The 25,052-nt window shown below is 31.5% G+C and overlaps 2 protein-coding genes across 2 annotated transcripts in view; one reads left to right on the top strand and one right to left on the bottom strand.

Moving 5' to 3' along the window:
- Positions 1–25,052, top strand: part of LOC147079620 (frequenin-2) — a 701,586-nt gene that overhangs the window by 608,029 nt on the left and 68,505 nt on the right. The window lies entirely within an intron of this gene.
- On the bottom strand, positions 17,716–22,132 carry LOC147079621 (uncharacterized). Its single transcript, XM_085942474.1, has 2 exons — positions 22,066–22,132; positions 17,716–19,750 (listed from the first exon to the last, which is right to left on the bottom strand). Exons 1-2 carry the CDS (start codon positions 22,078–22,080, stop codon positions 17,828–17,830), a joined length of 1,938 nt encoding a protein of 645 aa, XP_085798600.1. The 5' UTR covers positions 22,081–22,132; the 3' UTR covers positions 17,716–17,827.

Raw genomic sequence — 25,052 nt, 5'->3', positions numbered from 1 at the left:
ACAACATCAAAATATTGTCGATTGAGAATACTTGTGGACAGTCTACAATAAGTATAATATGTAATGTCCGAATTTCTCCTCTTGGCATTATCATTGATGCTAATTTGAACTAATTAATAATGAACTTGTTTTTCAATAAATCATTTCTGTTCCTGTTTAAATCGTTATTACTAAACAATTTATTAAGTGTTTATTACTAGTGGAATGATATTTTTTTTAAATTCATATAATATTATAAAATAGGTATGTAAATAAGTATATTAAAATAAAATAAATAAACCAGGTTTCTATTGATTGTTCCAGGTAAGTGGATAAGATTAAGAGGGTTAACAACCCTACACTATAAAAATCCACTGTGAGAAATCCGATAGGATAAGCCTAGGACTACCTAACAAACATTATGGTAATGAATCGAGAATAACGATTTTGAAAGAATATTACACCTCAAGATAGTGAAACTGATTAACGTAATAAATGCTTAAATCTCTCATCAAAAATCCTGTAATCGACAGGTAGAATGAAGGGAATAAATATTTAACCAGTAATAATATTTGTAACTTTTACACCAGATGATTGAAAAGTGCTAGACCAGTAGATATTGGTGTCCTTAATACAACAAATAATTCTACCAATTGCATGACGGGAAAAAAAACGCTATGTTAGTTACCCCGCATGGCTTGAAGAAAAAGATAACAGTTAGTCGGTAAGTAGCCCTTGAATATTTAGGCGTGTACGAACCTAATACGTAATCTTTCATACAAAGTTAAAACAAACTAGGCGAGATAAATCCTTATATAATATCAATAGACATGGTAGGCGTGAAAAGATATTCTAAGAGTGGCGAATATCTACATAATATTGTACAGCCAATGATGAATAAATACTTTCAAATTAAATTCTACCGCGTAAATGATATATAATATCTCATGTATTTTAAAAAATCAACTGGTGTATTACGCTGAATTTATTTCAATGATTACACATTTTCTACATTGATATAGTATCACCGTTTATGGTTTCCCAAAGACGTTGTTTTAGTTAGCGTGAGAGTAAAACGTTAATTAATTATTAAATTGGTAAAAATCATGCCCATTCTTACCAAAAGACACTTCATGATTGCTTATTTATTAGGAGGATAGTGCAATGAGAGCAAATGAACTATGACATGATCTGTAGACATTGCTCCTCTCTTATATAGTGAATCCCCCAATGTACTCCTTTCTAGTTGAAAATGGTGGCATAGCCTCGGTAGCCTCTTGAACCGACGATATTTTTGGTTGGCATCAAAAGGTACCCACCAAAATATCTAAGACATCCTTTGTATGAGTTTTGACACGTTAAGACTCGCTCAGCAAAAAGTAAAAAAATATTATTTGTAATAATACTTCAAACTGGGTATATACCTATTAATTGTAGGCTTTTACGATAATTATTTGATTTAAAAAATAAATACAAAATTAAACTTGGAGACATTTATAAATCAGACATTACATTATTAATTTTGACTATTCGAAAAACTTCGATATTACAATTTACAAGTGCAATCAAACATTTTGAAACTTATATTTTAAATAATATGTAAATATATCTGTCGATGAGTGATATAACAATTATAAAAAATACACACAATTTTTGTGATATGATGTAACACTATCTTTAAAAAGTAGATGAAAAATCTTGGTTTAATATTATATATGTACTTATACTCTCTCTATTGTTCTTTTATATGTATACTATAGCCCACGATGACAGAGCAGCTTAAGCGTCGGCCTATAACAGCGCGGGTCCCAGGTTCGAATCTTTGGTCTGGCAAATACATACACATATTATTAGCCAGTGGCTAACATCCATTTCTCGTAAAAACAAAAATCTGTTAATACGAACATCCACTCTGTAGAGGCCCATGTGATCTTATTAAGATCGGGCATGGTTTAAAAAAAATTAATACAATAGATGACATTTTATGGCTCAAATTATTGATATCTTATGTGTGAATTAGAAAATATGTACGATAACATTATAAAATGACAAACCGACCGGGATGTCGGGTTAATCACGGAAAAATCGGGAAATAATTGGCTTAGGACAGTGAGTTATACAGCAATTTTTGTAAAAGTACCTCGATTCCGTCATTTAACTCGATAAACCAAAAAATAATATTTTTTTAAATGACCACTTTTTAATTCTGTACAAGAAGCCTATGATCTAGTCAGTGAATTTTTTACTCACCTCTTCTACCATGTTCTACTGGATTGCTTGGAAAAATTCACATAACCTGACCGGCAGTCCCCCGATCTTGATTGGCTAAACCACAGAACACATAATAAATAGAATACCGATAGGCTATATTCAATAAGCCACATGTTGATGCAGGTTTTTAAATGTGTAAGTGTCCTACGAAAATGAAACACGCATTATGCATATGCAATAGTGTGTATAATACACCAATATTAAATGAGTAATGTAAATGTATAACGTATTCTTGACTCGTGTTTAAATTTATTCCGTATTCTTCCTTACTCGAGATCGGTTGCCTGCTTCTGCTTACCCGTTAGGTATTTTGGTTCCCATTATTTCTGAGTTCCCTGGGCTAAATTTAACATAAATCATTTTGTAAATTGTACCTATGTCAATATTGAAAAATAATTATTAAATCTGTATGTAACTCAGAACCGGAGGTACCTACAGATTTAATAACTAATTGATCGAGTGTCGTAAGTCCAATATTGCCGAAAATGAGTTAAGTACAGACCTTCTGTACCTATATAAATTATCATACCTGTCAGGCCCATTAAACCGGAAATCCTTAAAACAATAAAGTCGTAATTACTTCTGCATTAACGGCATCAACAATATCAAATTGCGTTTTCCCGAAATTGTGCTTTTTTGGAAATATCTTGCTGGCTCTACACTAGTGCCTAATGTGAATTATAGGAATGCTTTATTCATTTGTTTTAAATTAGTATCGAACTAACGTAAGTACTTCAATTCTGTAATATCCAATTTGACAAACAAGGTTAGATACGTCTTACAATATCCCTTATGATTTTTTATTGAACTTTTCTTTGCCGATACTTTTAAGAATAAATTGTTTAAATTATGTAAATAATAAAATCAAAAAATATCATCTACAAGTGACCGTACCATTTGGGTCGAAACGCAGAATGACAAACATCTACCCTCAATTGACTATAATAAAATATTAATTTGATAATAACTTTGGCCATCGGCATTGCTGACGTGTCTATAAATAGAAAAGCGCACGGGCGTCTACAAAGCAGTTTTTCATCCATTTCATTGAATATATTAAAAACAAAAACATGAAACCGGGAATCAAAATGTACTCAAATAAACGGGACTGTAGAAACAATACGCAAATACCGAGAAAACGTGAAATCCGGGCTCGTAAAATCGAGGTTCCACAATATTATAATAATATAATTATAATGATATACGAAAATTGTATAATTTAAGTGACAATAATTTTATATTATTATGTTACAAGTAAAAATATAATGCTGTTAGAGAAGTGTCTTAGGGTGTTATATTATATTCGGTGAGTGTTTGTATTTAGAGGACAGCAATCAATTTCGTAAATGTATGGCAAAAAACCAAGATTTACAAAACCTTGTGTTAAATAATACTTAACTAGTAAGATACGTAGTCTCGCGAATAACATTCATCACTATCTTCCAATGCGAGTTTTGTGCAAAATTGCAACTTGCATATTATCATTATTACTGTGGCTCTCAAAGGAATATTAATACAATTGCTATTTCGGCCATACGTTTTCGCGCTCTTTTGTTTGATTTGTTTTTGTTTTGAGAGTTTAAATCTGGGCCAGCAGGAACTCAACAAAAATCGTAGAAATTCCATTGAATCCAAATAAAATTGCATTACATTCAGTTATTATGACAAAAAAATTGAAACAAACCTGGTCGATCTCGTAAAAGATGTATACTATATAGATGGTTTTCAAAACCTTGGGTGACCTAAACCGGAGGGAAACGGCTTTGTTGGAGGAACTCAAGCTCCACAGAAGGTTGAAGCGCGAGGATTGAGAAGATTCAATCATTTATTTACCTGAATTACCTATCTACTATTCTGCTATTTTCTTTTTTTTAGAATTATTCATAACCATGTCCTTGCTTTTTTGTACAAGGTGGTTGTTAGTAATCTTGAACGATCACAAACACCCAGGCTTTGAGAAAAGTACACAAATATTGTGTCCTCACAGGGAATCGAACCCAGAATCGGGTCTCGGGTCTCGGGTGGAAGGCCAGCGCCTTACACACTGCACCACGAGAGCCGCTTACGTACCTACTATTGTAATAAGTGAATTTTGTGAACCTAATTAAATTTAATTGACTTATATTTTAATAAAGAAGTTCTTAGAGTATGGTAATTAATTAGTGGGCGTGTCATCAATAAATAACATTTGTCTATAAATTTGTCAGTATAGATAGTATGAATGTATGTATATTTTGTAATAGTTGAGAATGTCTCACAAAGTCGAAGAAGCAGGTCCTAATCATTATTGAATAATTTTGAATTACATATTATATTTTAATTAAATTGAATATATTATTGTAATTTTATTATAATATGTATCTACCAAATACGTGGATAGTCGGATCCTAAATACATTAAAGAGAAACTAAAAAAAGGTTTGTGTTTTTTATAAATAAATAAGCATTTTAACACAATTTTAGATTTAATCAATTACTCAATTCCATAAATTATTATGTCGCACAATAGAACCCCTAGATCTTTAAATTGGTAGGAACTGATTATTTTTCTTATTAATTGATAGGTATATACATTGACGTTTTCTAACACCAAGCATGGTCAGTTTACACTAGAGCCAAAGCATTGACATTATAATAATATTATTAAAGTAGCTAAAAACTAGGTACCTGTGAAAGGTCAGTTGTTATACATATACACTGATAAACAGCCAAATCCACCAACCCATATTTAGACGAAGAATCGCGAATGGCATAATTTTCATTTTAAAGAAAATATTTTTTATTTAAAGTCAACAATAAACTTACGATTCACCATCTTTACATTTTATTTTGTGATAATGTTTATTATTAAAATTTAGTTTTTTAAGTTTTCTCTTATGTGTTGTAAAGATTGTTGACTGATTCATAGTTCTGATGTTTTTTTTTATTTATTTTAAAAACATCGATTTTATAAAAAATAAAATATCTGTATAATTTGAAATCATTTTTATGTATATCAAATCGAGCTTCGATATTTTGACCAGACCGAAAAATGTCACACAATTCAAGCTTTATGTTTTTCCGATAGTCGCCTCTGCATGTTTTTAGCGGAGTATTCACCTTAAATAACTTTATGATTACTGTGTTAGTGTTTTTAATTGTAAATGCACGCACAATACTGTTCAAGTATTCCAAAACACAATTTGTATTCATAAAAGAAATGGCAACACTCCATCGATTATTCAATACGTCACTGCACATGCTTGCAAATTATCCATTCCATTTGTATTTGTGTTTACGTAGATAATTCGTAACCAGTGCAATACGTATTGCTTTCTCCGAATCTATATTTAATATTTCTGTTTACAAAGTGTAATAATTACTTGACAGCTATCAGTTTGTTCTAGTGTTTTGTCGCACACGTAGACTAACCTGTGCGCGTATACCATTAGTCACTAGTTACTATTTATCTGAGAATCCGCCGAGAAATGCTACTATCAATGACATTAATATGGACGAAGCATCTGGAAAAAATGACACTCACTTTTTTGTGGGATCTGCCGAATGGCATAATCTGTTCTAACGCCATTACATTAAAGGTGATATTGCTATAAATGCCCGATGCTTTTTGTCGGGTCTGCCGAATGGTACGGTTCGAACGGGTTGGCTCAAATTAACATTGTCACTAGAAACACTGTTCTAACGCCATTACAATAAAGGTGATATTGCTATAAATTCCTGATGCGTGATATCGCATAATGGAAATTGCGTGACGTCTACCTATATATGTGCGAATGTCGCTATGCGCGAATTTACTTGCTAGCTACTGTATTGAATGCGTTGTCCATTAATAATGCCATTGGCTACTATGCATACGCCTCTAAGTACACAGTTAACCTCTTGAAAACAACATACAACAACAACAAATTTCGAATAAAAATTTAATTAATTAATTAGAATCAGCATTCTTAAGTCGGTCCAAATTTATATGTCTAGGTAGTAATTATTTGTATTATTGTAGTATCATCTTGCAGCCAATTGAAACTCTTTTTGGTTTTACAAATAATTTTATTTATAAATAAATATTATAGTATTTCACTAAACATATTTACATAAAATAATTAGATTTTTTAAATACAGAGATGTTTAGAGGATCTACGATTGAAATTCTAGAGAACTATATAACATACTCTACGTTATAAGTTATATATAAGTTATTAAGTATAAGTAATAAGATGAGCAAGATTGATCCAGGTCGTTAATATTTTTTTTAATATGTGGTGAATACTAAGAATGATAGATAAATTTTATTAAATAATTGTAAAGAGTTGCTTAATTTAAATCGATATCGTTTAAATCGTTAAATCGTCAGTCGTGACAATAACACAAAAATAATGTGTCTTTCTCATAAATGATATTATATTTTAAAACTATAGACAACGAATTTATTCCATGCAAACATTTGGCGTTGTTTGGTTTTGTAATAAATAACAAAAAATCTGTTAACAATATCAACCGATTAATAAATAATTCAAATGCCTAAACTGTACGTAATTTCTTATGCAACTAAACGGTGTATTTGTAATTCGACGGAAGTAGTTAAATGGTTTTCCTCCTGCTTATTATTCTAGAATGTGAACCAACATACATAATGTACAATATATTTTTTGATTTAACATAATATTATTATGTTGTATTTTTTGTTTATTTATTTATCAGTTTCAAAGCTCTGTCGCACGTATGAAATCGCGATGACTACCTTACTAATTAATTAATTCAAAAACGAAATAAAAATATTGATAAATTGTTGTTAATATTATGAAGTATCATATTAATTATTTTTGATTCGTGTCTAATATTTTACATCAGACTATTCGATCATTTCATTATCCTACCTACAAATTACATATATATTTTAAATATGAAACTTTATAATATTATTATATTGTGATATTATGAATCTCGCAAAGATGATTTCTGTTAGTAGTGATGTCTCTCAAATGGTTCGCTAAAAGATGTCAAATGTCAGATGTACTATTTTGCTTGCAATAATATAATACTCTAAAATCAATATTGTCAATATTATTAAGATATACCTAATATATTTAATAAATTATTGAAGTCAATAGTGTAAATATATCGTTATAATGATATCTATGCAATCTGATAATATAATCAAGATTCTTATGTTGTCAGCAATTCACTCAAACAAAAAAAAAACCAAACAGAATAAAGTGAAAAGTAATACAACGTCTGAAAAGTATGTAATAATCATGACCCCCACATCCTGAAGCGGGCCCCCAGGCCATGATCTTTAGTGTGTTCCCCTACATATTGCTAAGATTAAAGGCAGTGTGACGCTCTACAGTAATGTTATCCAATTATGGTGTTCGAGGTAAAATTAATGGTATTCATTATATTTTTTGTGATGTTTTGTATTTTTTAATAATAACCAATAATTGTATTATGGAGTTGTTGAGTATCGATACACAATAATCAAAAATTGCATCGCACAACTACATCTTTTCGAACCTTTCAAGTTACAATAGCGACATTATTTTTCTGTGTTTATCTCACTTATCTAGTTGACCAACCACGCCCCCCCCCCCAAATCCCCAGGCTAGAGCTTTGTCAGCCCTTCCCCTTGTGGGGGTCATGATTATAATATTATAAAAGATTTCCATAATTAGTTATAATATAATCGTTCAGATTAAATTGCTGTGAATAATATTAACATATAGTAAAGTTAAATAAATTCAGTGGATAGAAAAATCGTCTCATTTAAAATGCTTGCTTTGTTGTACAAAAAGCAAAGAGTATACCTACATACATCGCCGAATAAATGAACGTTGGTGGAAAATAAGTGCTAAAAACATATTTTTGCTTATTACCTGATGCATAAATTACCATGATCACCCTCAACCGAGTAGAGGCTATAATGATAGAACCCTTGCGAAAATTGTTGCTAGTTGCTAGTGTATTCGTTAAGCCCGTTGACCCTCGATCTGGATTAAAAAAAATATATTTATTTTTTCCGAACGATTTTCAAAAGCGTTCTATCAGTATTAAATTCAATATTAATTTGCTGTTTTTAACAGTTATATTAGCACTATTAATTGGTATTGATAATTGTTCACTGCGAGATGACAAGACGACATCATAAAAACAGCGGGCCCAAATTGGCTACACCCGAAGAGGGGTTCTTACAAACCAAACAAACTAATTACATATCACTGTCTAATTTGTAAACATTATATAATAGTACTATATACAAAATAAACAATCTTAATATAGGTATATATGTATTATACAAAAATAATAATAATTAATTTTATGTAAACTAGAAAATAGGTAGATAATACAATCATAGATATATATATATATATATATATATATATACATAATATATATATATTCATAGGTTATATATTATGTATTCATTAGATATAGTCAATTAACTGCCATTTACTTTTGTTTGTAAGAAATAAAAAGGCTTTTTATAATATATTATATTTATATTAATTTGTTGTAAGCTACTTCTCTAAATGGTTACTGGGAGTCTACCTTATCAATAATTTGTGTTACGTATTTTAATAACAGTATAACCTGGCTATCTCCGACATTGCTTTTCATCATCACCTCTTCTTTGCTTTGGAATACCAGTTAGAATCTGGAAGTTATATTCTACTCCGTTTAGCTACTGGAGTCGTGGGCTTCCGGCACGATGTCATCCATCTGGCTTTAAGCGCTTACACTAAATATGTGTCTAGCTCAGCAAAGATTCTGTCCATATTTATTGTAAGCCGTGTTTTTTTAGATAAGCAAATATGACGTGCAGTACACCTCTAATTAGGAGTTACAATATTGTATTAAAATCATTTCATCATTATCATAATTTAAGCATGCATCGTTTAATTTTTAGGACATAATGATTCAGAGTAGCGTGACCTATGGTGATCTTCTCCGAAGGCATATTCAGTCTGTATTATTGATATGTTTTTTTCTCACGTTGGCATCCACATAATAATAATGTTATTGAACACCTGCGATTTCGTCTTATTTGGCAGAAATAATTTCATATTGCTAAACAGCTCTGCAACGGATTAACTCTGTGAAAAAAATGTGATTGCTTCATTTGGTCAAAGTACCTACCTAAATTTGGCAATTAATTACGATTTTTCATTGCCAGATCAACCGCAAAGTTATTAAAGACTGTAATTTGATTTTAATGTCAATACTTGGTAGCATTGTTGCTACATTCACGATGTGGTTGTTGTATGAACCTCACTACACTCGCAAAACGGACTCTCATGCATTATAATATTATACAAGTGCAGTTTTCTACGTATCATATTATTAAATGATCGCTATGTCATACAGTAAAAATCCTTAAAAGATGCCTTTTTCATAATATGAGCGTAAAAAATTAAGCAATGCATAAAAACGTGTAACCAAGGTACCATTGCCAATATCAACATTTAGTCGTACTCGTATATTATACTCCTAGTTAATTTCGTCATAATTAGTTCAGACGCATATGGCTCAATTGATAAAGCACAATTCCGGATTCCGATAGATGCATGTATTTTTAAAAAAATCTTCTGGGTGTATGTATGTATATGAGGTGTTTTCAAATTAGCATTCAAAATATAAAAACATCCTGGCAACATAACAATTACTATATTTGTAACACTCGGTGGGAAGCCTGTTAACAGGGAGACTATCTATTTTTTGGCCGTGTAGGTAATCCGAAGGGAGGATGACAACTTGAAAGAAAATCGTGGACCAAAATATTTTGGTCTACTACACTGGTCAGGGCACAGGTCGAATTGTTTTGATAGGAAAGAATATACATTGAGATCATAATATACATATTACTAAATACATATTATATACATATTATATCATGAAAAATTATGAAATTTATTCTAACTTACAAGTTAATGACAAAGTCAAAAGCTTGCCAAATATTATATTATTTTACATTACAATGACATTTTTAATAAAATTGAACTAATGCAAGTATTGACAAAAATATTATAATCACAGACATCTTATGTAAGTACTAAAATATGGCTTTATTTTCAATTTCAAATGACGACGTTTACAATAATACTCTTTTATGATAATAATATATATTATTTGATATGGGCATGATATGATGATATTTTTGAGAAAAGATAGGGCATCATAATTATTTTAAATGCATATTTTCTACGGATGGTTCAGTCTCAGTACCCTAAGATAGGCCAAACTATTAATTTTTGACTATAAAACAGCACATGGGCCCTTAAGAAATAGGCATTTTCAATTGCAGTTTTTCGAAAATATTCTTTTCGGATATGTCTCATATACAGATAGAATAAAAGATGATTTTATCACGAATATTTATTTATTTATTAAACAAAAGTGAACATACGAAAATTAATATCCCTCGGTGGTTGATGTAATCACGAAGACACGTTACTGAACGCACACTGAATTCCACCAGAGAGTGGGACACTTCGTACCCTTGTGGCACAGCCTCAAGGGTACGAAGTGTCCCCGTGGCTGGCCCTCCCTCACCCTGCGGCGGTGCTACAAAAGCGATCTACACGCTTCAGGTCTGGCATGGCGGGAGGCGCGAGGGTTGGCGATGGACCGACGATATGTAAAAATAAAAAAATCTAATGGATTTAAGTTTTGTACGATTCCATTTGAGTCGTTTATTGCGACCCGTGTTTCGCCTTAATTAATTCTAACTTATATAATAAATGAATACAATAAAGTAAGTACAAACTTTAGAAAATGATACTGGAATAGTACAAATTTAAGTCCATTAGAATTTAAATTCAAATAACTTTCGCTTGATAGTATTATTATTGTAAAAATAATTCTTTGTAACAGTAAGTTGTTTTGGTAAACCTTCGTGTGATAAAATATCAAAGTATACGAACACAAAATTAAATGGAAAAATTACGCTGGTGGCAAAACGCCAGTCCTACATTAGATAAAACAAATGCATAAATACAGGTGTAATACCTGTTATATATTGTTTATACATTTTATAGTGAGCGAGAAAGTCTTTTCTCATCGAGAATTAACCGTAATACGTCATTATATCGAAGTAGGAATCACGCACACTCTAGTGCACGTCGACCAAGGTTTGGGAAGTTGCTACTGGGATACTTTCGGCACAACTTTGAAGAGTGCCTAACGTTCATTACGACACGGTATACGCCTGCATAATAGATGTAGAGACGTGGCGGGCGGTGGAGTGAAAAGCAAGTACAATCTAAAACATGCTTAGAATGACGTTTTCTTGACAAGGTGTTGAAGTTTATCCCATATTCATTTTTAAACTCTCTGCACCATTTTCGCACGTTTTTGATGTCCAAAAACGTGCGGAAATGGTGCAGAGGGTTTAAAAACGAATATGGGATAAACTTAAACACGTGTCAAGAATACGTCATCCCTTTTAATTAATATGTAATTACCACATTTAAATAACATTATATAATAAATACATTTATTTATTCAAATTTTATTAAACTATCAATAGTACGTTAATAAATAAGTTTTAATGTAATGTTTATAATATGTAGGTAGAGTATACGTTTTATAACTTTGCACTTTTTGCATCCTTTACTATACTGATACGCCTCTTTGCCTAATTACCTCGCATAAAATTAAATCAAATCATATTTACTTGTATTTATATAATATGTAGTGATAAATAAATGGACAGAAATAATATATTATGTAAAAAAAAATATTTTTAGAATATATTAGGTACATAATTTTCATCCTAAAACCGGAGTGCAAAATTATGAAGCATATACTCTAATCAGAGCTAACTCACTACAAAATGACACCACATACAACTTCATCGGCCATCCGCCAGAATACAGTTAGTCATAAAACCCTAAGTGGAATAAGTAGATAATATTCAACAATAATTAATAGTAAGAATAATGAATAGTAACAACAATAATAATGTATTTACAAGAAAAGGTTTTCAAATTTAATCTATCTATTTTGGCTTAGTTAAAAATATTATAAACAATATGAATATATTATAATATATATATTATATATACCGGTTACTGTATAAACAAATAAATAAAATATTTAACAAAAACGACAACTGAAATAAATCAAATATCATAGTATTATTCACATCAGTTGCAACAGAAACAATAGACCTGGGTTTATTTTAAATATGATTAATATACTTACAATAATTTACATAACTTTTTTGGTAATAGAAAAAATAATTGATCGATGCATTGTACGCAGTTAATTATTATGATTAGAATGCAAAAAAAAAATTAACTACTATTGCATACACCGTGAGATATTTTCCAAAGTGAGTGACAAAAATAGACCATTCTCATTTTACCTACCTATCTACATAGTATTTTACAACATTTACTCTGAGAACAAATTTAATTAGCAAGCATCTTTTCTGTTTCGGTAATAAAACAATTGTTTTCTAATTCGCATGCTTCAGCATATTTTTAAATCTATTTATTAAAAGAATACGAAAATACTCATTTTTACCCGAAAAAGAGCCGTGTAAAGATCTAAAATGAAAAAAAAATGTGTATATTTGAGAGGTAACCCTAAATAATCTATAGACTTTGTAGGAATGATACCATGTCCTTTTTTTAAATAACTTCATTAACATTGCATGATTTCCGAACAGACAGATAATATGGACCGCCACCATATAATATGCCATCTTAGTGGACAGTGTAAAAGCTATTTATTTTACGCCCAGGATTCAAACACATTAAAATCAACATGGACGTTGCCGAACTCGCGACCTACAGAGCTAGAGACGGGGTCACCACTCTACTACGGGCGGTCGTTACCTGCGTTTTAAATTTAACAGAATATTAAAAAAATGTGCGTAATTAGAAACTAATTACCTACTAATTTGCGAATTATATATTGTATGTAACCTTAAATTATATATAGCTCCTAATGATGTAATATTGATTAAATATTTTTTTATAATAATTTATTTAACAATCACCCGGATCTTTCGAATACTAAATGTTTTTTTTATTGTTATTTACATAGTAACACTGGCATAATCGTAAAAATAGAATACGTCATTAGGTCATTACACATTCAACAGGCTTGACTACAAAATAGTGTGTAATAAATACTTAAGGGGACTCATCTTATTTTCTTTTTTATACGTATCTTTTTTTAATATTCACTATGACCTGCTATCATATCGCGTCATCTCCTATAAGCATGGCCGACACAAGGGGAGCCTGACATGAGTCAAGCCTGCGGGCCCGGACTTAGCGGTAACCCGGCGTGGCGGGTTGACCAGATAAGTGAGATGAACGCACATCACAAATTTGCCCTAATAGTAAAAAAAGTCTACTTACAACGAAAAATTACAAAAATCATTATTCAATAACTCCAAATGGTTTTCCATATATTTAAAGTAAATTATGGTTTTAGTGAAAATAAACACACTTAGGAACAATCCACATTTTCGTCGGGATTCAGATTAAATTGGATGAACCCCCTCAAGACATCAATGACTTTCGCAGAGATCTTTTCAAATTTTTGTTTGCCATGCAATTTACATACTATTTCGCATGTGCTAATCTAATCCAGGTTAGGTCAACTTAGCCTAGTTGAAATTGGGTAAGAGTAAATTCATTTTTACCTAGACAACCTGCAATTTAAATACTAGCCGTTGGTCAAGTGATTGCATTCCATATTATCCCGAATCGAAACATACACATGTGATTTTTTTGTATTCAGATGTCGGACTCGAACCTGCGGGCTTTGAAACTCCAGTACTTTACTCAGCGCCGATTTCCTATGACGTGATTGATTCGTTATGTGATTTAAAAAAGGGGCCTCGAAACTGTTCAAAATCACTGAAACACCGTCTTTTGTATAACATAACCGCCCAAACTTACTTGTACAATAAAAATACACCACTATAATTATTGTTTATCATCACTGTTCAGTAATTATTATTTTTAGGTATTAAATGTGATTCTAGGAAAAATACACAATTATAGTTTTACTATGGATGTTGGTAGTAGGGATTTATGGTTTTATTTTATTTTTCACCACAGGATATCAAAATCAGTCAGTGCATCAGGCCTCCTAGTCCCTAAGCCCACTACTGACTTTACTAATGAAGATGTATCATATTTTATATCAAATTAATAATTACTAGTTAATAAGCATTACAACGTTTTCAATAGAAATGGCTTAATTAAAAGGTAATTGAATTATAATTAGTGGAATATGTAATGTAACAAACATAATTATTATTCTCTTTGTTTAACCTCTTATTGTACTGTATGTTGACTAGATTGTCAAATATCATTTGGAGACTCATCAGAAACATACTATTGTAGGACTATTAGTTAATTTCAGCATAATTAGGTAGGCTGCATGTGGCTAAATTGGTAAAGCACATAGCAGTCCTATCCGTGACCATATTATCATCTTTCAATATTTATTCGAATACATTATGTTTTTGAATTATGTAGGTATGGTAGGTTCGAATCCTGGGTCTGACAAGTACACATATTGTTTTTCAATTTGTGCATGAGACAGAGTATGGACCTAATAGGTTGAGCAAGTGGCTGACATCCATTTCTCGTAAAAACAAAATCTCACTCTGTGGAGCCCCATATGATCCTATTAGGATCGGACATGGTCGAAGAAGGTATGTTCAATAAAGAATGTTATTTTCTCAAATCTTATGAATTATTCGTTGTATTGAAAAAAATTGTTTGTAAAATTAAAATTATTGTAGTCGATTTTTAGGAATATGGATTGAATTATTCGGATTTACTATTGTTTCATACTTAGTAGTGTCCTGAATGCAATTGTTAACTCAAAAAATTTACAACTTAAGTCTTGGAAAAAGCATTATAAATAAATCTCAGGTTTATAAATACGACATATTTGACAACTGATTCATCTGTGCGTACAAAACTTAATACTTACCATCTATATTCTACACTGTAGATTCTATAAATATAAATAACCATCTTTATTTCTATAAAATCTGACAGTCTGAAGATAAGTTGTTCCTTAATCTGCAAGTTAATGTTGATTCTTGTAGACAGTTGATTACGTAGTTTATCGAGTGACGTCCCTAGGCAAAATGCCGCCGCTAAGCAGTGCCAAAATGCCGCCACATTTTTTTATACTGTACTTTTTATCATCCTTTCATGACTCCAATATCTAAGAAATGTGTTGTATCTACCTATAAATTACTAACAACCTATAGGTATACCACTAAAACTAATTTAAATGCCATCTCTGCTTCAATAGACAATATTGCGAGTATACGGTTTCAGATAGGTACATTTAAAAATACATCTGACAACTTCCAATATTTGGATAAATTTTAAATTAGGTGTGCACGTGTCATTGCTGTTCACCAAAATCGTGACGTCCAAGGACAGCGGAAGTAAATTAGACATCGTGAAACCGACAAAAAATAAAGTCCTGTTAAAACTTATATAGTACCTAATTAATATATTTTGTTTCCAACCAGTGAGCTGATTTAGATAGATATTTCCGTTATTACTAAATTCATGTAGCTTTATATTATATACCTAACGATTCTTCTCGATTTTCCTCCCTTTGTGTAACTGCCGCCCCCAAGCGACGCCCAATCTGCCTACCCCACGGGTCGTCACTGAGTTTATCTAACTAATTTTTCATCGATTCAATTCAAATCGGTTATGTATATAAACTCGAAACAAATGCCGAGAAATAATGGATCCGGATATTATTAAACCTCTTTATTCCAGAAGTAGGATTTATAAACAGTACCAGTTTTAATCAAAAGTGGCAGTGCCTCAAACAACAACAATCAAATCAAGTCTTATTGATTATCTTTATTTGTGTTTGTGTTTTACTACAACATTTATTATTTTGTAATCGACGAACCGTTTTCACATGAATGAATGAACTACATAGAATCACAATTTTCCAATAAAATAATTAATACAAAGTGGTCGTTTGAAAAAAAGTTTAAGGCGACTGACTACTTATTTATAGATTTCTTGTTTTTTTTATATTTGCAGATAATATCAAATGTGCGGTAAGTAATAAAATATCCTTCCTAATGTTATTGGTTTTCAGAATAATTATTTATTCAATACAATTTTAGTAAGTTGTTTTATTTCGGAATGTTGTTAGGCTCGTGATTAAAAATAATGGTGTTATAATGCAATTCTCTTTCACTGATCAGGTAAAATATTTTAATTTAAAATAGCCAGTTTTAATTATATTCTGACTAAGACACCTGGTATATAGCGGTTTCTTTGTATTAATTATTAAAAACAGAGACCATTATTACTATAATATTCGCTCGATTTTATTATGAAAATACTTAAATATCTGCTAAAAATAAAATTATTATTAAAATGAATACGATTTGTTTTGCAAAATTGTGAAATTATAATATTGTTTCATTTGACGACGCTGGGCAAGAATGTATTATGATGTTAGGTTAAAATACAGCCAGGCGTATTTTCAGAAGGGTCTGGGCCTACGCGTCGCAAGTTGATATAAAAACGGGGTATCAAAAGCATCGCTCTGCAAACGCAGTAAAATTCTAACGCAGGAAGGATACTGGTAACCGCACGTTACCGCAATTCACCATGAGCTTATCACAAGTTGCTGCAAGTTACCGCAAGTTACCGCAATTTGCCGCAAAGCTGTTTATGATTTTTTTTAAATTATATTATATAGAAGAATGAAAAGAACAAGTTGAATTTAAAACAACGCTGCAATTAAATAATATCATTTTGAGAAACAATTTATAATTTTCAAAAAAAATGTATATCAAAAATTATAGTGAATAAAATTGACAGAATAATATAAATCTAATGTGTGCAAACATATTATTGTCGCTGAGCAGATAGGTAACCTTGGCATTTTATAATTTATATAGTACAATAAATGACAGAATATATCAGTAAAAATAAACCAAATCGCATTTCTCTTAATACGAACCATTGATATATTACTTGGCTCATTTTTCATTATGCTAACAATGAAAACATGGAAAATTTCTAACCTTAAATTATATAATTCAATTTTGCCCACATAATTCGCTGCTAAGACAAAAGACCGTACGGAACATTTTGGCGAAGTTGACAGGAGTTAAAATTGTTTAGAATATCATCTTTACTATCGTAAAAATGCGCTAGCATGAGGTATTTCCTAACGAATTTATTGATAGGTAGCAAATATAATGTGACGAGGCCAATTTACTTGTTACGCCCTCAAAATCATCGAATTATTATTTATCTTATTTATTTTTCAAACATAAATTTAAGGATAACAAATGAATCAATTGGAATATATTTCAGATCTTTTTGTAAAAAATCGTTTTTCAATTATAAAAAAAAAAACAAAAATGTAATGTAAAATCAATAATCATATACATACCGATTTTTAAAATTATAAAAATGAAGTGATGTATAATAAAAACTTTTTTTCGTCCATCTCATTTATTGTTGATTTACTTTTCTGAATAATATGACGATTTCAAAGGTAACATTTCATTTAAATTGTACGATTTTATGAATAGTAAACATCTTTTCTCATGCAGGTGGTCCATATGCTTCGAATTCCTTTTTGGCTGAGGCGTCACTTAGGCTGGATAGAATTTCTTCATCAATGTTGCCTGTTTCGCTGAATCTGTTTGCAGTTCCACTGCTAGTCGATCCAAAAGAGGTCACTGATCCTGATCCCCCTTTAGATGATCCACTGCTACTTGCTCCAAATCCAGTTGTAAGACCACCGGTTTTGGATCCCGAAGTTCCAGAGAAGATAGCGCTGATGTCTGAATCCAGTGAAGTTCCAGTGGATCCAATTACTCTTTGAGTCGTTCCAGTTGTGGTTGTTCCAGTAGTGCTGGTTACCTTTCCTTTGTTCAATGATCCAGTACCACTTCCTCCAAAAGTTCCACTAGTTCCTGATCCAAAAGTTGATCCAGATATTGTCGTTACTTTATTTGTAGTGGTTGATCCAGAAGATCCCTTTATTCCACCACTGTTAGACCCTGAACCCTGTGTCACGCGGTTGCCACCAGTTCCGAATGATCCGAATGTTGTGGTGGTGCTTCCAAAGTTTCCAGCCTGGTTGATACTTGCTCCAATGACATTCATGAGTCCTCCGGCGGCGACAAGTTCTGCATTTATTTCCTCTTCGGTTATTGATCCACCTCCGATAAGGGATACGCCGCTGATTCCGTCGACGTTGTTTACCTTTTTGTTGTTTTTGTACTTGACGAAGAAAACTTCTGGTTTTGATGGCTTGGCTCCTGCTGGAGCAGGAATTGAAATTGTTTCTCCATCTTCAGGTTGTTTCACCAATACGTATACAATTGTCTTTTCTTCGATTTGTGGGCCTACATTGACAATGGCGGAGCGTTGCGATTCGTAAGATGGTGCCTTTACAAAAATTATTTTGTAATGTTTTTCTGGTGGTGGTACTGGGCCATGTTTAAATTGAACCTTGGTGGCTGGCTCTTCTGGTGCAACATGGACGTAATAGTGTTTCTTGATTATGGGCTGCTGTTGAGAGAATCCTTGTGAGAATGAATCACTTCCAAATCTATTAGCTGATGTTACACTTCCAAATCCAGCGTTATTCCCTGAAGAACCTGAACTACTAAAACCTGTGTTTGTTGATTGACTTCCTAGAGAAAATCCTCCTTGTCCAAAGGGTTGCGAATTACCGGTTAAACCAGTTGTAGCTTGATTTGCGAAATTTGTATTCCTGTTACTACCAGAAGAACCAATGAAACCTTGGCTACTTCCAGAAGATCCAGTAAATCCTTGGTTACTTCCGGAAGATCCGGTAAATCCTTGGCTACCTCCGGAAGATCCTGTAAATCCTTGGTTACTTCCAGAAGTTCCTGTAAATCCTTGGTTACTTCCGGAAGATCCGGTAAATCCTTGGCTACTTCCAGAAGATCCTGTGAATCCTTGGTTACTTCCAGAAGTTCCAGTAAATCCTTGGTTACTTCCGGAAGATCCTGTGAATCCTTGGTTACTTCCAGAAGTTCCAGTAAAACCTTGCGTAGCTACGAATGATCCAGTATTCTGTGGCCTACTTACGCTTCCACCTCCAGAGGTAAAACCGAAAGAACCTCCGCTTCCTGATTGACCACCTGTTAGGCCTCCAGCGCCGAATGCGTTTCCAGTAGTTGAAGTTTGGGTAAAACCAGTCGACCCTTGGTTTCCACTGCCAGTGTTACCGCTTCCAGTAGTTGTCTTTGAGTATTCGTATTTCTGCTGGAAATTAGTATTACTGTTAATACCGGGGAGCTGTTGGCCACCGGTCACACCTGAGAGCGTGTTGAAGTTTGTTTGTCCGCCTTGGGATCCACTTCCGCCCGAGCCGCTCAAGCCACTCGAGAAGCTTCCGGCCGTGAATGATCCTTCAGCAAATCCTGCTCCAGGAGTATTATACTGGTAGCCTTCATCTTGACAAACTACCGCAACAATGACGGTGAATAGCTGCAAAAAAGTATAAAAAAAATATTACTAAAATCTGTCAACATTCTTTAGTCTGCTATCGCGTACTTTACATAATTTATATTATCATTCATTCACCATTGACTATACAATTCTGCAACGGTTAAGACATACTGAGTTAAACGTACTCCAGAAAAGAACATAAACATTTACCAATGTTTTCCAGCCGCGTCGGAAAATATAAATACACACCCTTTGTATCATAACATACTAAATATTTGTATTGATGAGTTGTAGTTGATATAAATGTTTGATAAAAGTGTCCAATAGTTTGTATACAATATTCACTTGTTCTACGAACCGATATACCTTGGTCTGGACTGGATATTCTGGTGATCTTCTAATAGTATTAGTATTAACTAGTGTAGTTGTGGAAACTTGCATTAAGACTTAGTACAAATAGGATATTTTTTTTCAAAAACTAATATGGTCAAAATAGACTCATATCGTCAAAATCTAATAAAAATATATACATATTCTATATTTTTAATTATACAATATGTGAGGCGTCTACTTTTAAAACCCGATATATCCACATATGATCAAAATTCAGTTAAAACAGAACAGATATTTAACAAAAAACACGTACATTATTAAATTTATGTGCACCACACAATATAATATTGTAATGATTTAGATTATTTATAATTAAAAAAAACCCGCGGAAAGTATACAAAAATGGTTATTCAAAATATATTAATAAATGTCTTTTTGTCCAATATTATATTGCAATACAAAGTTTATTAGGTAAAATGGGTATATTGTTATATTTTAATTCTAACAAGTTCCACTTGACACATAAAAATAAGTATTCAATTATGGTCTTATCAGTTTTTGAAAATATACGCCTAATTTAACAATATTTGACTTTCAATACATGTAAAATGTTTACGAAAAAAATATTTTAAAACTTAATGAGTAAAATAGAAATAAATACAAACGCACACTGATGTGTTATAATATACAATTATATTTTTCTAATATTTATTTTGATTAATTAAGTACATAATACATTTTATATTAAAAAAACATATTGTTCCATCTAAAAATTACGATTTTACGGTAAAAGAAATTAAATTAAAATCCAATAGCTTAAGTTTGAAACCGAAATATTGAATTTGTGACATATAAGTATTTGAAAATAGACACCTCATATATTTCATAAAATATCAAGTTATCACTTACATTACATAATTTCATATGTTGACTAAATTAGTTGGTTAAATTTTACATACAAACGCACTCGATTTTCAAGGTAATAAATATTTATATATATAGGTACTTCCTATCACCGATATTAATAAAAAAAACATTAATAAAAAAAATATACTTTATTCGACGATTCGATTACGTATGTTAATCTTTCAAATGCAGACAGGCAACCTGCGCCACAAATTCATTTCACTTACAAATCTTAAACTGCACCGAGTTTTTCAAAATATAACCTTTTCGCTCCTAATCTGAGTATATCGATATGCAAGTTAATATGATTCACACAGTAACTTAACCTATTTACTATACGAACTGGTAGTGTTTCAAAATTACCACCAACCGGTTCTCAAAACCCTTCTATAAAAAATAATAAATAATCAGAACGAGAATGATTCAAATAGTCAATTACAATGTTTCGCTTCTAAGCAGAGCATACAGGCCAGAGTGGACGTTATCTTTACAGACTTTTTACAAGGAATGATTGTTAGCCATTCGCTCAATCCATTGGGTCCTTACTTTGTATTAAACACACGTTGTAAAAATAATTATTTTTTAGCAGATGAGGGAATCGAACCCGCACATTTTGAAACGAACACTCTAACACTGCTCAATCGTAGGGATAGATTTTACATAATAATATTTATTTATTAACAAATAAAAAATATATTTTACCAAAATATAATGTAAAAGTAAAATACGTAATCTAATTTTTGTAAATGTTGAAATAATTACTCGTTTAATATATCCAATATTGAATAATCGAACAAATGTTACACGCACCTATATATTATGTATTTTTATAATATTTTTTTAAAAATAATATATTTTATTGTTTTTCGATTATCTGTATTAATTGCAGATGAAGAAAGTGTCACTTTTTTTTTTACTGTTCTTACTTTTTTCACTTCTTTTTCTTAATATTAAACCACATAGAAATCCGGACAATTTTATTCTAAGTAAGTACAGTATATCAAAATAAATAATATCCACTATGTCAAAAAAAAATGGTTGGAAATTGTGTGGAATATTTATTTTTCACATAGATTGTTAAATAATAATTAGTATTGGTTGGTAGGTGTACATACCAAAAATAGTCGCATAGTTAAGCTGTTGGGAAATCAATCGCTTCTCTGCAATGGCAACCTTTGAACTGATTTCCAAATGGACCCCGGCACATATTTATACAGAAAAAGGATAAACCGTATTGATAAAGCGATTCATTTCAATACACTTATATCGAAACCAGAAGAACGCTAGAAACATATGACTTCACCAAATGTCAAGTTTAGAATACAAGGACCTTTAAAATGTTGATGACCTTCAATAATAATTATTATTTTTCGTTGATTTCATGTTTTGTATAAAAATTAGCACATTTTTCACGCAGTGGATGCCACAACAACTTTTTCGTGATATAATGTTATCTAAGCGAGGTTCGGCTCGGATCCATTTGTTTCTTTCAACGCTCGCTTATATTTCCATAAATTTTCACCTGTACAAAAGTATGCCGACTTGCCTACCTACATCATTATGCAATAGAAGGCTTGTTTATCTTTGACAGTTTGTGTGGGAGTGCTTTTTGTAGCAATACGATTACAAGTGTTATTGTCATAAGTATAGTCAGAAGATCGTCGAAAACAGTACTTGAACAAATATTTCAGCCAAAACATTAAAAAAAGTTTAATAAAATAGTTTTGACGATAAAAAAAATTTAAATAGTAAGGTAGTGACAAATATTTGGGTTGGTAAATTTGTCTTGCCTTTCATAAAAAACAATATCATGGTAAATAATTAAGAGCACAAAATTTGTCTTCAAAGTAAAATTTACAGAATATATTTTACTAAGTATGTAAATATTACTCATTATTAAAATTAAATACTATAATATAAAGAAAGGTATTTATAAACAAGGATTTATTTTTAATTTCAAACGAGCGTTCACATGAATATGATATTGGTTTGTGTTAATATGATAATGACAGTACGTACATAAGACACCTTTCGTACAAGTCTACAGATTATTCAGACAAAGCTTCCAAAGATACCCCAAATTCTTATTTCTTTTTATACCTTTATAGGGCATTTGGACTCTTACTATAGTTATGTTTTCAAACAAAATGGATCTTTTGAATTCGCTGGTGAACAAAAAAAAATGGTAAAAAAGCCTAAAAAATTGGTCTCCAATTTGATCTGCTAACGGATTCGGCCGGCAAAAACTATGCGTCGGACGAGTTAAAAAAAGAACTCAATATATTAAATTATATACTTCTCGAGAATTCTTTCGAAAATTCTTGAATGTCGAAAACGAAAAAAATCGAAAAATCACATTAAAGTTGCTAGTTTTTTTTAATTACTCACATGTGAATTTTGATATTTTGGACTTCCGTTATTTTATCCAAGCAACACAAAAATATTGAAATTACGGTATAACAAGACGTGAATTAAAAGTAATAGTGCACGCGTTTTCATCGAGATAATCACGTTTTTACTGATACTGTAAAATGTTCAGTAAATATTAGTAATTATGTCACCTTACTTCTCTGTTCTCAAAATGTTTGAACAATAGAAGTAAAATAAATTGCATATTACTCGTATATTAAAAAACGCATTTTTTAAAAGTCAACCTAAATATTGTAAAAGTATGCGAATTTAATTGATACGCATATCATACTATCAGCGGCAATTTTCTTTGACACATGTGAGACAATTGATTCGTCAGACGATTAAAAAAGGGGGTTCGAAACAGTTCAAACGAGTAATACAATTATTAGAATATACAAAAACCTTAAGAAGTACCGTATTTCTCACAACATGGTATCTATAATATTACCGAAAGCATAACAAAACCTCTGTAACTAACTTAAAGGCCCCATAACATAACCATCCAAAACGAGAAAAAAAATCACTAATATTATTACATCATTATCAACAGGCGTCAATCCACTGCTGGATGAAAGCCTCACCTAGCTCCCACTATTCTTTTCGGTTCCTGGTTTTGAAATGCCACATATCTACCAAAATTTACGGGTTTGTCTATCCGGCGGATTTTAGGCCGGCCATGTGGTCGTTTAGTACATCTTGGGTTCCACTGTATGACGGAATTCAACATCCGATTGCCATTTCATCTGCTAAATGACACGGTGAAGTACACATCGTGTACTCTTGTCTGCTCCCTTTTTAATTTGTGATTTTTTCGCGTTATGCCCTACATGCGCCTTTCCGTGCCAGGTAGAGCTACTCGCAATTTTTGGATTTAACACTTTACGCTTAAGACACAATTGTAGATTTGATTAGACATGTTTGTTGATTCTATACAAGCGCCAGAATAGTATATTATTATTACATGTGTGTCACCATTAAGTCAATAACATTTATTTTTAGTTAAAGGATGTGATTCTAGGAACAAGATATATTGATTTCTATAAAATGTTTTATGATTGTTATTTTTTTTTTATTTGCATACTGTAACACGTAAAGTATCGATATAGGTACGTTGAATAAAACAAACTAATTAACTGGAAGAGGTATTCTACACACTAAAGGACACAAAAAACAAATAACCCGTTTTACCTCTTGGATTCAGATATAATATAAAAGAAACCCGCATAAACAGTCTTCTTTTCAACTATACCTGAGTTTTCCATTTCACTTTCTCGAGGAAAACGTTACACTAAGCTACATCTTAAACAACTGTCAAGACTCTTGAAGCCTATCTCATTTCCACATCTCAACTGAAAACCCAAGACTATCTTACTACCTTTAGAGACAATATATTAAACTTTTTATTAAAATGCCAAATATATTTATATACACATACAATAAAATTAAAGGGAGTGGTGCTTAGCTATCTATCGGCGATTAGCTTATTTTATTAACTTATTAGATGAAGTGCCCGGCTTTGCATGAGGTCGCTTCCTTCATAAATACACATTTATTGTATTTGTTAAAACAATAATAATCATATTCAATTATAATTGCCAGCAGTAAAATTAAAACAGAATTAAAATCGAATCTAAAATATTATGCAAACTTGGAAGGAATAAACAAAATATACTATGTTTTTATTCAGTGA

Source organism: Rhyacophila brunnea, unplaced genomic scaffold (assembly GCF_057557595.1).
Source record: "Rhyacophila brunnea isolate RB1 unplaced genomic scaffold, BYU_Rbru_1.0 scaffold_1, whole genome shotgun sequence".
NCBI classification, from domain to species: domain Eukaryota; kingdom Metazoa; phylum Arthropoda; class Insecta; order Trichoptera; family Rhyacophilidae; genus Rhyacophila; species Rhyacophila brunnea.
The sequence above is the reverse complement of the archived record's forward strand: the minus strand, read 5'-3'. Positions and strand labels throughout refer to the sequence as shown.